At 38.8% G+C, this 12498-nt stretch overlaps 1 protein-coding gene and 1 pseudogene across 5 annotated transcripts in view; both read right to left on the bottom strand.

Annotated features, from left to right (window-relative positions):
- FASTKD1 (FAST kinase domains 1) overlaps nt 1-10908 on the bottom strand; it is a 47529-nt gene extending 36621 nt beyond the window's left edge. For 3 of the 5 annotated variants that reach the window (XM_045480119.1, XM_045480118.1, XM_045480117.1), the window contains exons 1-3: nt 10806-10900; nt 8236-8755; nt 5560-5628 (exon numbers count right to left, since the gene is read on the bottom strand). In XM_045480119.1, the coding sequence (XP_045336075.1) occupies nt 5560-5628; nt 8236-8570 (404 nt within the window). In that variant the 5' untranslated portion in view covers nt 8571-8755; nt 10806-10900. Of the gene's footprint in view, nt 1-5559; nt 5629-8235; nt 8756-10690; nt 10712-10805 lie in introns of those variants that run through there. The other 2 variants (XM_045480116.1, XM_045480115.1) reach the window with 2 other exon arrangements.
- Nucleotides 657-2440, bottom strand: LOC123599045 (annotated as a pseudogene).
- Nucleotides 10909-12498: the final 1590 nt, after the last annotated feature.

Genomic DNA, 12498 nt, shown 5'->3' on the forward strand with positions numbered 1-12498 from the left:
CTAAGGTGAGTCTCTTATAGGCAGCATATAGATGGGTCTTGCTTTTTATCCATTCAGTCACTCCCTATCTTTTGATTGAAGAATTTAGTCCATTTGGGGGGAGGGGTTGCCCTTTTCATCAAACATTTATTAAATGAATAACTGCACACAGCCTGAGCTGTGTATGGGCTGTTAAAGGCTTGAATGCCTAGCTAAAGCCAGAAAAACTGTTGCCCCTTTTTCATGTTCGCAGAGTAGCTACTGTTCATAGTTTGGCCAGTCCTATGGTCTGCAAAAGGGGTAAGCATCCCAGAACAAGATTCTGCTGAACTGGAATGGAGCCAGGGAAAGTGTACTGAGCCAACCCCTCAAGGCAGTGATCTTACAACCCATTCTTCCTGGTATCCAAACTCTTATGAAGACAGATGGGGAATAGGAAGGCTCTCTTCTGGCTAGGATGAGGCATATAGATGATAGAAAAGAAATCCAGGTCAGGTCATGATCTCATAGTTCGTGACTTGAAGCCCCACAGCATAGAGCCTGCTTCAGATCCTCTGGCCCCCTCTCACTGCCCCTCCTCTGCTCGTGCTTTCTCTCTCAAAAAAAAAAAAAAAAACACAAACATTTAAAAGAAGAAGGAGGAGGAGGAGAAGAAAAGAAAACCAGAGAGAGGCTGGTGAAGGGAGACAGCAATTGCTACTTATTGACTTAGTTGTGGGTTCTGCAGTAGAGCCCCTTTGGGTTTTAAGAGCCTTTTTCTGCCTCCTTTCTTCTTCCTGCAACTTCTCCTGCTGTCTAAGCTGCCATGACTGTAATCCAGCATCCATTTTCTGTGATAGTAGTGCAACTCATCTTGCAAACATCTCCCTTTGGGCTTTTCTTCGAAGCTAGCCTTTCATTGGAGGTACAGGGCGGCCATCTGTGTAAGATCAGTCTGGAAACTCTGTAAAGGGTCTGTAGCCAGAGGGGTTGGTAGCCAGGCCCTGCCTGGGTGGAGAAAAACAGTTCCATGAGGATTCAACCGAGCTTCTGGTTCCCCAGTTCCCCCCAGACCCGCACTCACTGGAGTCACCATTGGCCGCCCACCTAACCCACCACACTGCTGTGCAGCCTCCACACACCTAAAGCAGCCATGCTGAGGCAAGAGAGCGAGAAGTGGGTGTCAGTCCATTTATGTTTAAAGTGGTTATAGATGGTATATGCTCATTGTCATTTTGTTAACTGTATTCTGGTTGTTTTGTAGTTCTCTGCTCCTTTTTCCTCTTGCTCTCTTCCCTTGTAGTTTGATGCCTTCCTTTAGTGTTTAGATTCCATTCTCATGATCTTTTGTATATCTATCATAGGTTTTTGCTTTGTGTTTTCCTGAGGCTTACATATGTTAGCTTATGCACATCCCAGTTTATTTAAGTTGATAGCAAGTTATGTTTGAATGCATTCTAAAACTGTATTTTCTCCTTCCCACAGTTTATGTTTTTGATGCCACATTTTACATCTTTTAATTTTGTATATCCTTTAACTAATTGTTGTAGTTATACTTATTTTTACTACTTTTGCCTTTTAACCTTCATACTAAAATAAGTGATTAGTCCACTACCCCTAATATATACTTACCTTTACCAGAAAGACTTTTACTTTCATACGTTTTCTTGTTACCAGTTGGCCTTTCTTTTTGGCTTAAAGAAGTCCCTTTAACGTGTCTTATAAGCCCAGTTTAGTAGTGATGAACTTGTCCAGTTTTTGCTTGTCTGGAAAACTTTTTCTCTCCTTCAATTCTGAAGGATAATCTTGTCAAGTAGAGTATTCTTGGTTGGAAGTTTTTTGCTTTCAGCACTCCCTTCTGGCCTGCAAAGTTTCTGCTGAAAAACTTGATTAAAGTCTGGGGGCCAGGGGGTCCCTTATACATAACAAGTTGTTTTTCTCCTGCTGCTTTTAAGATTCTCTCTTTAACCTTTGACATAATTATAATGTGTCTTGATGTGACTCTCTTTGAGTTCATCTCATTCAGAACTCTCTGGGCTTCCTAGATCTGAATGTCTGTTTCTTTCCCCAGATAAGTGAAGCTTTCAGCCATAATTTCTTCAGATAGGTTTTCTATCCCTTTCTCCCTTATCTTCTCCTAACAGGACACCTATTATGTGAACATTGTTCCACTTGATGTTGTCCCATAGGCCCCTCAAATTATCTTTTTTTTTTTTTCTTGCTGCTCTGTTTGAGTGAGTTCTATTGCCCTGGTCCAAGTCACTAATCTTTTCTTCTGCTTCATCTACTCTGCTGTTGAATTCCTGTAGTATATCTTTCAGTTATTATATTCTTCAGTTCCATGTACATTCTTACATTCTCCATCTCTTTGCTGAAGTTCCGTGTTCATCCATTCTTCTCCTGAGATCAGTGAGCATCTTTATGACCATTACTTTGAAGTCTCTATCAGGTAAGTTACTTATCCCTGTTTCTTGTGTGTGGATTTTTTTTTTTTTTTTTTAATTTTTTTTTTTCCAACGTTTATTTTATTTTTTTTGAGACAGAGAGAGACAGAGCATGAACGGGGGAGGGGCAGAGAGAGAGGGAGACACAGAATCGGAAACAGGCTCCAGGCTCTGAGCCATCAGCCCAGAGCCTGACGCGGGGCTCGAACTCACGGCCCGCGAGATCGTGACCTGGCTGAAGTCGGACGCTTAACCGACTGCGCCACCCAGGCGCCCCTGTGTGGTTTTTTTTAAACGTTTATTTATTTTTGAGACAGAGAGACAGAGACAGAGTACAAGCAGGGGAGAAGCAGAGACAGAGTGAGACACAGAATCCAAAGCAGGCTCCAGGCTCCAAGCTGTCAGTACAGAGCCCGATGCAGGGCATGAACTCATGAACCAAACTGTGAGATCATGACCTGAGCCAAAGTCAGGTACTTAACCGACTTAGCCACCCAGGCACGACCTTATCTCTGTTTCATTAAGGTTTTTTCAGGAGTTTTATCTTCTTCTCTCATTTGGAACATATTCTTTTGTTTCCTAATATTTCCTTAACTTTCAGTGCTTGTTCCTATGTATTAGGCAAAAGAGCTATCTCTTCAGTCTTGAAGGAGCGGTCACAGGAAGACTGGGGTATTTCAGTCTGCTATCTGTAAATTGCTCTGGGGGTTTTAGCCTGCCAAGAACTCTGTAATTATTTCAGTTCCATGGGTCCCAGAAACGCAAACACCCCTGGCCACAAGAGGCAGGTGTTCAAAGCACTCCCTCTATGGACTGCACACACGTGTCAGCTTTGCTGGGGCCAAGGAAGAGCACCAGGCCAAGGCAATACTGCCTGCCTACCAATTTTAGCACTGTGGGTTTGTGGGGAGCAAAGGTCAGGGCAAGCTGGCCCAACAGGTTTGGTGGGGCAGAGCCACAGAAGAACACAGATGCAGAGCAAACAACTTTCACAAGGCTGAAGGAAAGTGCTAAAATGGCACCAGCTAGTGCTGGTGCTAGCAAGATAGACTGCAAAAATGGTGTGCACCAGTGCCTTTAGCCAGAGAGAGAGCTCCAATAGACCTCTGTCCCTCTGGCAGGCACTTTAAGCTTACCCAGTGAATCTCCTTCACATATGGCCTAGGCACTTCCAACCTGCCATTTTTGTGCTGGGTCCCAGGACAAGTAAGTCTGCGTGTGAGCACTTTTAAGGGTGAGTTCCAGTTTCCTATAACCCTTGGGTCTCCTTGATGTAAGCCCCATTGGTTTTCAAAGACAGACATCTGGGAGCTCATCTCTCTGGTACAGGTCCCAAGAATTGGGGTTCCTGATGTGGGGCTCAAACCCCTCACTCCTCAGGAATATGCTCCATATTTGTTAGATCCCTCCCTTTTGTGGGTCACTGAGTCAGGAGTGGGGTTCCTGGTGAAACCAATCTCTGCCTCTCCCACTGGTCTCAATGTGGCCCTGCCATCTTTGTTGTGGAGTTGTTCAGCTAGTCTCCAGGTCTTTTTCAGAGACAGACGTTCTATATGTAGCTGTAGATTTGGTGTGTCTTTGGTAGAGTGAGTAGGATATCTATGCCACCATCTTGAACCACCTCTCTGTTCTGTGGTTTTTAAATCCTCCTTTCTCTTTCCCACTTTGATTTTCCCTTTCTTCACTAACATTTGTTTACTCCACTAATAAGAGACCTAGGCTATGGTGATCCCTACATTAAAAAGTTTAAAATTTTCAGAAATAGCTAACAATTTTCCAAAATGAGGTCTGTTATTATCTCAACTCTTTTATAAATGGAGTTTCTCACATATTCTCATATAGCATAAATAGCATGGTTTTGTATAGAATAGACTTCACTGTACTCATAAGAAGAATGCCCTGAACAAATTTTACATTTTTCTAGATGACTGCTGATTATGGCAACATGCTACAAATAAAGCTCTGTATAGTAGAGGAAAGAGATCTGAATCAATCATAGTCACAGCAGTGAACTTGAAAGCATCTAAGTCACCTATGAGTGATGTTCATTGTCTCTCAATAAAGAAGTGATAGGCAAGTACCTACAAATGCTGCTAAACAATGTTAAATAGTTTTCCTTTCTACTAAACTGGTGTCTTCTTTTCTCTCCTTTTACGGCTCCTGAATTTCTAGGTTTTTATAGGCAGCCTATCACTCAGAGAATCTTTCCTTTCTTTTTTTCGTAAGTTTTTAAAATAAATTCTACTCCTAATATAGGCTCAAACCCACAATTCCAAGATCAAGAGTTGCATACCCTACCACTGAACCAGTCAGGGCTCCAAATCTTTTCTTTCTGAAGCAAAATCTTCCAGAAAAGAAGATTCAAAAAGCCAAATAGCTGTTGCTCCACCTTACTTATATTTTGACTAATTATATATGTGGCAAAGCACACTGTTTCCACTCTTAATTTAAAGAGCAAATATTGGTGCCTCAGTCAGTTAAGCGTCCAACTTCAGCTCAGGTCATGATGTTGCAATTTGTGAGGTCGAGCCCTGCATCGGGCTCTGTGCTGGCAGCTTGGAGCCTGGAGCCTGCTTCAGATTCTACGTCTCTTTCTCTCTCTACCCTTCCCCTGCTCACTCTGTCTCTGTCTCCCAAAAATAAATAAACATTTAAAAAAATGTTTTAGGGGCGCCTGGGTGGTTCAGTCGGTTAAACGTCTGACTTCAGCTCAGGTCATGATCTCATGGTTCGTGGGTTCAAGTCCCATGTCCGGCTCTGTGCTGACAGCTGGGAGCTTGGAGCCTGCTTCAGATTCTCTCTCTCTGCCTCTCCCCTACTTGCACGCTTTTTTCTCTCTCTCTCTCTCAAAAATAAGTAAACATTAAAAATAAATAAACATAAAAAATAAATTAAACATTTAAATAAACATTAAAATTTTTAATTTTTTTTAATAAATAAAGAGCAAATATTCAAGCTTTCTTTGTCTCTTAAGGAAAATACACATTCCTCATTCTTTTTTTACACAATCAAAATACCCTCGACTAATTTTTTTTTTTTTTTTTTTTTTAGTGAAGGTTGATAGGTAGGCAGCAGCTCCCTATTCTTTCTCTACAAGATTTCAGTTAACCTTGAATAGGATAACTGTGATCTTAGAAAATGAACCCAAAGTACTTGCCTTTCCAGTCTTCTCCATGCTTCTGTAACTAGAGCTTCAACCAGTAGGTCATGGGTCTCAGTAGCACACCTCAATAAAATCAAGAGAAAATAATTTTCCATACATAAACATTTTTAAAGTATTAAAAACAATCATGCAAGTTAACAATTATAATGCAAAAGTGAACCTCAAGTTATTATACTCTTACACAGTCTTTATTTCTGGTCCATTCCCATTTCAGTATTTTGATTTCTTGATACGGTATAATAAACATCTACATTTTATCCCATGCCTCTCTCATTCTTTTATCTGTTCAATGCCTTCCACTGAACAATGAGAACATTCAACAATACATATTATTTTAAAAGTACATATAATATATATTACTTTGATTAGAAAAATATTTTTATAGGAGAGTTTTGTAAAATAAAGAAAAACTTGAATAGGGTACTAAAACTTATTTATAGGTCTGTACTCATAAACAGCCACCATCATTAATCTGCAGCATTTTTGCTCCATTTGTCTTTTCTACGCACATACGGAATATACATATTCCTTTTACAGTTTTTTTTTTAATTTTGTTAAAAGATTTTATTTTTAAGTAATCTCTACATGCAATGTGAGGCTAAAACTCACAACCCCAAGATCAAGAGTCACATGCTCCACTGACTGAGCCAGCCAGGCACCTCACTTTTACACTTTTGTACCCTGCCCTTTTCAGCATTTGCCCATGACACTACATAGTGTTCAAAACAATTTTTAAACATTGTATATTATTCCATTAAATGAATATAGTATCATTTAAACATTCACCTACTATTAGAATTTTAGTTTTTCAATATTATAAATAACGCTGGCATGAATATCAACGCACAATAATCTTAAATATGTACCCCAGATTCTTTTCTTTTTTTTTTTTTTCGCATTTTATTTTATTTATTTATTTATTTATTTACACCCAAGTTAGTTTGTATATAATGCAATAATGATTTCAGGAGTAGATTCCACTGATTCATTCCCTCTGTATAACACCCAGTGCTCATCCCAACAAGTGTCTTTCCTAATGCCCCTTACCCATTTAGCCCACCCCTGCACCCCCCAACTCTTCCAGCGACCCTCAATTTGTTCTCTGTATTTAAGAGTCTCTTATGTTTTGTCCCTTCCTTGTTTTTATGTTATTTTTGCTTCCCTTCCCTTACATTCATCTGTTTTGTATATTAAATTCCACATGTGAATGAAGTCATATGGTATTCATCTTTCTCTGACTAATTTTGCTTAGCTTAATACCCTCTAGTTCCATCCATGTAGTTGCAAATGGCAAGATTTCATTCTTTTTGATTGCTGATTAATACTCCATTGTATACATATTTACCACATCTTCTTTATCCATTCATATCCCAGATTATTTTCTTAGAGATAAACTTTAGAAGCAAAATTATTGGATCCAAGGGTATCTTTATAGTTCTTGATATACATTGTACCATCAGAACATATAAGAGTTCCTCCTCCAGTATAGCTTCATTAACCATGAATACTATCTATATAACTAAACCACATACACTATATATTGTAGGTATAAAAATACCTGTTTAACCAATTTCAATATCTTTACAGCATTAAGCCTATATTAGTTTGTCTCCCAAAAATCAGAAACTTTCACGTTGAGTCATGAAGCAAAATTGAACTACATATTGCTTTTAAAACCTGAAAACAAAATTATATTTTACTCTTGAATCCTTTCATAATTAAAATACAACTTAGGAGCAAAACACAGAAATATAGTTTTTAGGTAAATCATCACCAAGCAGCATTCCTCCATCTGCCTAACACACATGAGTCTTGTGAGGTGTTTAACACAATGTTTTGTGGTCTGGAAACTGCCCTCACTCAGAGATTTACAGTATACATTAACATATTAAAGCTTCTGAAGAGTCCTGCAATAAAGACTTGTTGAATTTTATTTTATTCATCGTTTTCCAAGCTGACATGACCACTGAGAAAGCAAAACAGGTATCTTGCCCATTATCATTACATACTCTCTTCATATACCTCAGAGAAAAAAATTTGCAACCACAGAAAGACCACCAAAGTAGGGAAGGCTCTCTTCTTTTAGTCTAACACCACTCCCCCAAAGAGGTAAAGCCCTAAGCCCCTTTCCTGTATAAGCGGACTTCCTAATAAAAACAACTGTATCTCTGCTTTGTGCAATGCTGACATCTATAGTTACTGATAGTCCTCACAGGTTAGCCAATCAAGTGAGAAAACTTATTTTTCCATGAATGAGACTAAGAAACAGACTAATTGCAACTTCTGTGTGTGTGTGTGTGTGTGTTTTCCTTATATACCTGCTGAATATTTTACTTAGAAAATCCAGTTCTTTTGAAGGCTGGATTCCCTTGCAAATAATGTAAAATTTCTTTTCTTTTTTAATGTTTTCCCAGCTTTATTGAGCTATGGCTAACAAATAAAAATTGTATATATTTAGGTTGCACAACAGGATGTTTGACATACATATATATTGTTAAATGAATACCACAAAGAATATCCTCTAAACATCTTAAAAATATTCAACGATCAGGAATACTATTTACAGGAAAAAAAACCACATTGTTTTTCATTTTAAAGAGATTTTTAGAAAACTGATATATAATCATAAACTATAATCATTTCTATAAAATGTAAAAGTACATTACTTACTGTTGTGTGAGGTACAACACATTCACCAGGGTATCATCATTCATGAATTCTGTTTGACTTGTAGCTAAATTATGAAGAGTAATAAACTGGGGATGGTCTCTGACACACTCAACATTTTTTAAAAAGCTGGTCTTCTGCTTTTGAAACTGCCAAAGTATATTAAATGCACATTCCACCTGCTTTTCTGAAAGTATGGCTTTGCTTTTTTGAATAAGATCAAAGATTTGCCCTTCATCGGTACACTTAATCATTTCGGTAATTAGTGGTTTACAACTGCAGGATCGAAACTGAAACGCTCTCCAGGAGAATGGACAAACAGCTCTCAGGCGAAGCATATTTACAAACAATAAGTCTTTTTTTAAAAAGGTATTTTTTCATTTATGTCACCAATTTTCTTAGGCAGGAAAACTATTTGCAACAAGTAGTCAGGTGTAATATCCTGGTAAAAAGGTAACTATTTCTCCTTCATGTATTTTGCTTCCATTATGATAACTCCAAATCCCATTCCAAAATGCAGCTTCTGTAAAAGGATTGGTTTGACATGGATTAATACCAAATTAGTTCCAAAATTTAAATTAAAGTTACAAGCTTTTTCTGCATTAACTCTAGTTAAGACTTTGTTCCTAGTCTGAAGCAAACAGCAGGATTTGGTCCAAAATTAAGTGTCCGGGAAAAGGGGCTTCTTTCTGCACTCCATTTTAAAAATGTTTGTTAAATTTTACACATATATAGTTTTCAAATTTGACGACAGAAGCAGAAGGGAAAAAAAATCCTACACTCAGAACCATCTTTTTAAACCAAAAGATTCAGGGTGCCTGGGTGGCCCAGTTGGTTGAGTGGTCAACTTTGGCTTCAGGTCATGATCTCAGGGTTTGTGGGTTTGAGTCTCACACTGTCAGCGCAGAGCCTGCTTTAGATCCAGTCTCCCTCTCTCTCTGCCCCTTCACCCCTCTAAAAATAAATAAACATTTAAAAATAAATAAATAAATAAATAAATCACTCAAACTGTTTGGAATAAATATGTCACCTTCAATATTTTTACAAGGAACAGCCATTAATTCAGAGTTATAAAATTTTATTTTATTTATTTATTTTAAATGTTTATTCATCTTTGACAGAGAAAGAGTATGAGCAAGGGAGGGGCAATGGGGGCGGGGGAGCAGACAGAAGATCTGAATCTGAAGCCGGCTCTGCACTGACAACAGTGAGCCTGACGCAGGGCTGGAACTCACCATCCACGAGATGGTGACTTGAGCTGAAGTCTGACACTGAACCGACTGAGCCATCTAGGCGCACCCAGAACTACAAAAAAATTTTTTTTTCATTTTTTGGAAGGATAGTCTCTGGTATATTTACTTTCAGGATAATTGCTCCTTTCCTCTAGAACCCTAAAAGAACTCAAAGGGTTTGGTCCCTACTGACCTCAGATCAGTTTGAACCAAAAAGCAAGGTGATTAAAGCTCCAATCAGGAAATAAGAAATCAAGTAATGTATCAAGACATGGTGAAGCAATATAAGAACCAAAGATAATTATGAAAAAGGATAATTTGTTTTAGAAATATACTGTAAATGTTTATATTCCTAATTGAGAAAGAACATTTAGAAAATCTGGGACTAAAATCATAGCATTTAACATTTCTGCAACATTTCATAAAGGACTTTTAAAATATATCATCCTATTAAATTTTCTCATTTAACCTGTCAGGTAGATATCATTTGCATTTTACAGATAAGGAAAGCTATTTGCAAAAAGGTTAAAAATCTACTCTAACTTGTGAAGCTGAGACAATCACTCTGTTCTTTGAATTCTTTCAACTTGGAACACCTCCTTACGTCAACAAACAAATACTAAAAGATTGCCTCAGAGTCTTGTCTATGGCTATGCTGTCTGTTCACAAGAAAAAACAAAAACAAGATAGAATTGGTATTTTATGATCATCAGTACAGCATCCTGGCCCACGCCAACCTGGGTCATACACATACACAAATAACCCTGTACAGAGCAAAGGTATCTTCAAGATTCTCCCGCCTATTCACAACTGAAAATGGAAGCAGCTCAATGATTAGAATATACAGGTGTCAAGTCCCCAGCTCTGCTCCCAGATAAATGACCTTGGGAAGTCACTTAACAAAAGGAGGGGCCTTAAGACGATGAGTGTAGGGGCCTGTGCAAATGACAAGCATCCTCCACGCCGGGCTCACAGTAACACAGAACGAAAGAAAGTGATCTTCCGCATCCCCGTCTAGGAGTGGGCTCACCCCTGCCCTCCTCTGAGCACTGGAAAATCCAATACCGGAAGGAGGCCTCTGTTCTCAGCCGAACTCTGCATCTCGGGCCCGAAAACATGCTGGGTGGAAGAAAACCTGCCGTAGCTACCCAGCCCTGACTTGCAGGTTAAGTTCTTCCCTTAACAACCTCCAACTTTTCTGGAGGATCCCGGGGAAGGCTGCTTACAATGGCTTAGAAGCCAAGGCTATTCCTGGTCCCCAACAAGAAACGCAACAGGCTTGATTGTGTCATTCCCGCCCACGTCCTCCCATATCACATAGTTTTCCTCGAGAAACATCACCTCTCCTCTGACGGTGCCAGTCCCCAAACCAGGAAAAAATGCCGGGACATCGCAGCGTGCTCAGCGGAAGGCACGTACTACATGCCCCAGAGGACGTAGCGGCGAGGCCAATGGAATGGACGTCGCTTACGCATTCACGAGGAATTCTGGTCATTGTAGTTCCACATTGAGAGACTGGGACGACACACCTTAAACTATAGAAGTTATGGGTCCTTTAGGTCAGTGTTCCTCAATCCAAGTTAAGGTTTTACCCCAGTCCATGGAAGACAGATTTTTTTATAATATATAATAGAATATTATTATTTAGAAAATGAAATTTGAAATGGTAAACATGGAAAAAACACATGTGGATTTTTGTTTCTTACTATATTCAGCATATATGAAATAACTGTCAAGTGGCTACAAAATAAACCCTTACTCTCAGTTTCTGCCCCTGTGTCATGGTGAGGCCAGTCTTTGGACCACACTTCTGTTTTTAATAATTTTATTGAGAAATAATTTACACAGTATGCAATTTACCCATTTAGTGTACAATTCAATACTTTTCTTAATTTAGGGTTGTGGAGCACCACCACAATTTATTTTAAAATAGTTTCGGAAGTCCAAAAAGAAACTGGGTAACCAATAGCAATCACTTCCTATCCCCCACCCCCAACACCCTAAGCAACTGCTAATGGCAGAGCACACTTTGAGTTGTGATTTAGGTTGTTTGGAACCAGATCAACTGATAACAAATTTGAAGACTGAGGTGTTCTTAACGCGCAGAGTAGAAAGAGTTTCAGAACAAACGTCAGAAAAAACATAGGGATGAAACTGGGCATAACCTGTATCAATGCCCTTCAGAGACCTATAGTTAAACAAAGTTGGGATTACTGACCAGTTGCAATGAAGCAGAACACACATCCCAAGGGGTGTCAAATTAAAAAGGTGTTAAAAAGAACTTATAGTATTCATCCCTGTGTTAAGTGATTTTGGCAAGGCTTAATGGAGCTTTCCTATGGACTGGATGCTGTGAGGAAGCAGGAATAATTCTATTATTGGGTATCTTAATAAACTTTATCCATAGGGCAGGAAGAATGAAGTTAAAGCTGTGCTTGACAAAGAGGGAGCAGTCACTCATAATAGCCAGGATACGTAGATGTTTGGTCATTTTTTGTGATTTGGACTATGTTCTTATTTGTTCTCAGTTCTGATATGATTATGTAATGGTCTTGTTTTTGTCTTGATCCATCATAGCCAGACATTGGCCTTGTCTCATGTTGGTTTTCTGTGTAATTGTTCAACAGAATATGAAGGCTGAGCTACGAGGGCCAGACCAGCTCCTGGCAACAATAAGGCCTAAATGATAGTGTCAGGACAGTTAGTTCACTGCTGGGATGTGTTTGTCTCCTTCTCACGTTTGTGGAATTGTAAGGAGACTAGCCTAAGAAACAAATACCTGAAGCTTGCCTTTCTCCGGAATCTTGTTTATATAAGGAAAGGAAACATTTTATTTAGTCACTGTTAGCAACTTTTTCCTTACTTGCAGTCTAGGGCATTCATAAAATATATATTTATGTATAAATCAAGCCTGAGAACAAAATCAAGGTAATAATTTAAGTACACAGTCATAAAATTGTATTGTAGCTAATGATTTAAATCATGAAGAAGCATCTTTTACAAGAGCTAACAAGTGGTTAACAAAGGGTGGCTC

Source organism: Leopardus geoffroyi, chromosome C1 (assembly GCF_018350155.1).
Source record: "Leopardus geoffroyi isolate Oge1 chromosome C1, O.geoffroyi_Oge1_pat1.0, whole genome shotgun sequence".
Classification (NCBI taxonomy): Eukaryota; Metazoa; Chordata; class Mammalia; order Carnivora; family Felidae; genus Leopardus; species Leopardus geoffroyi.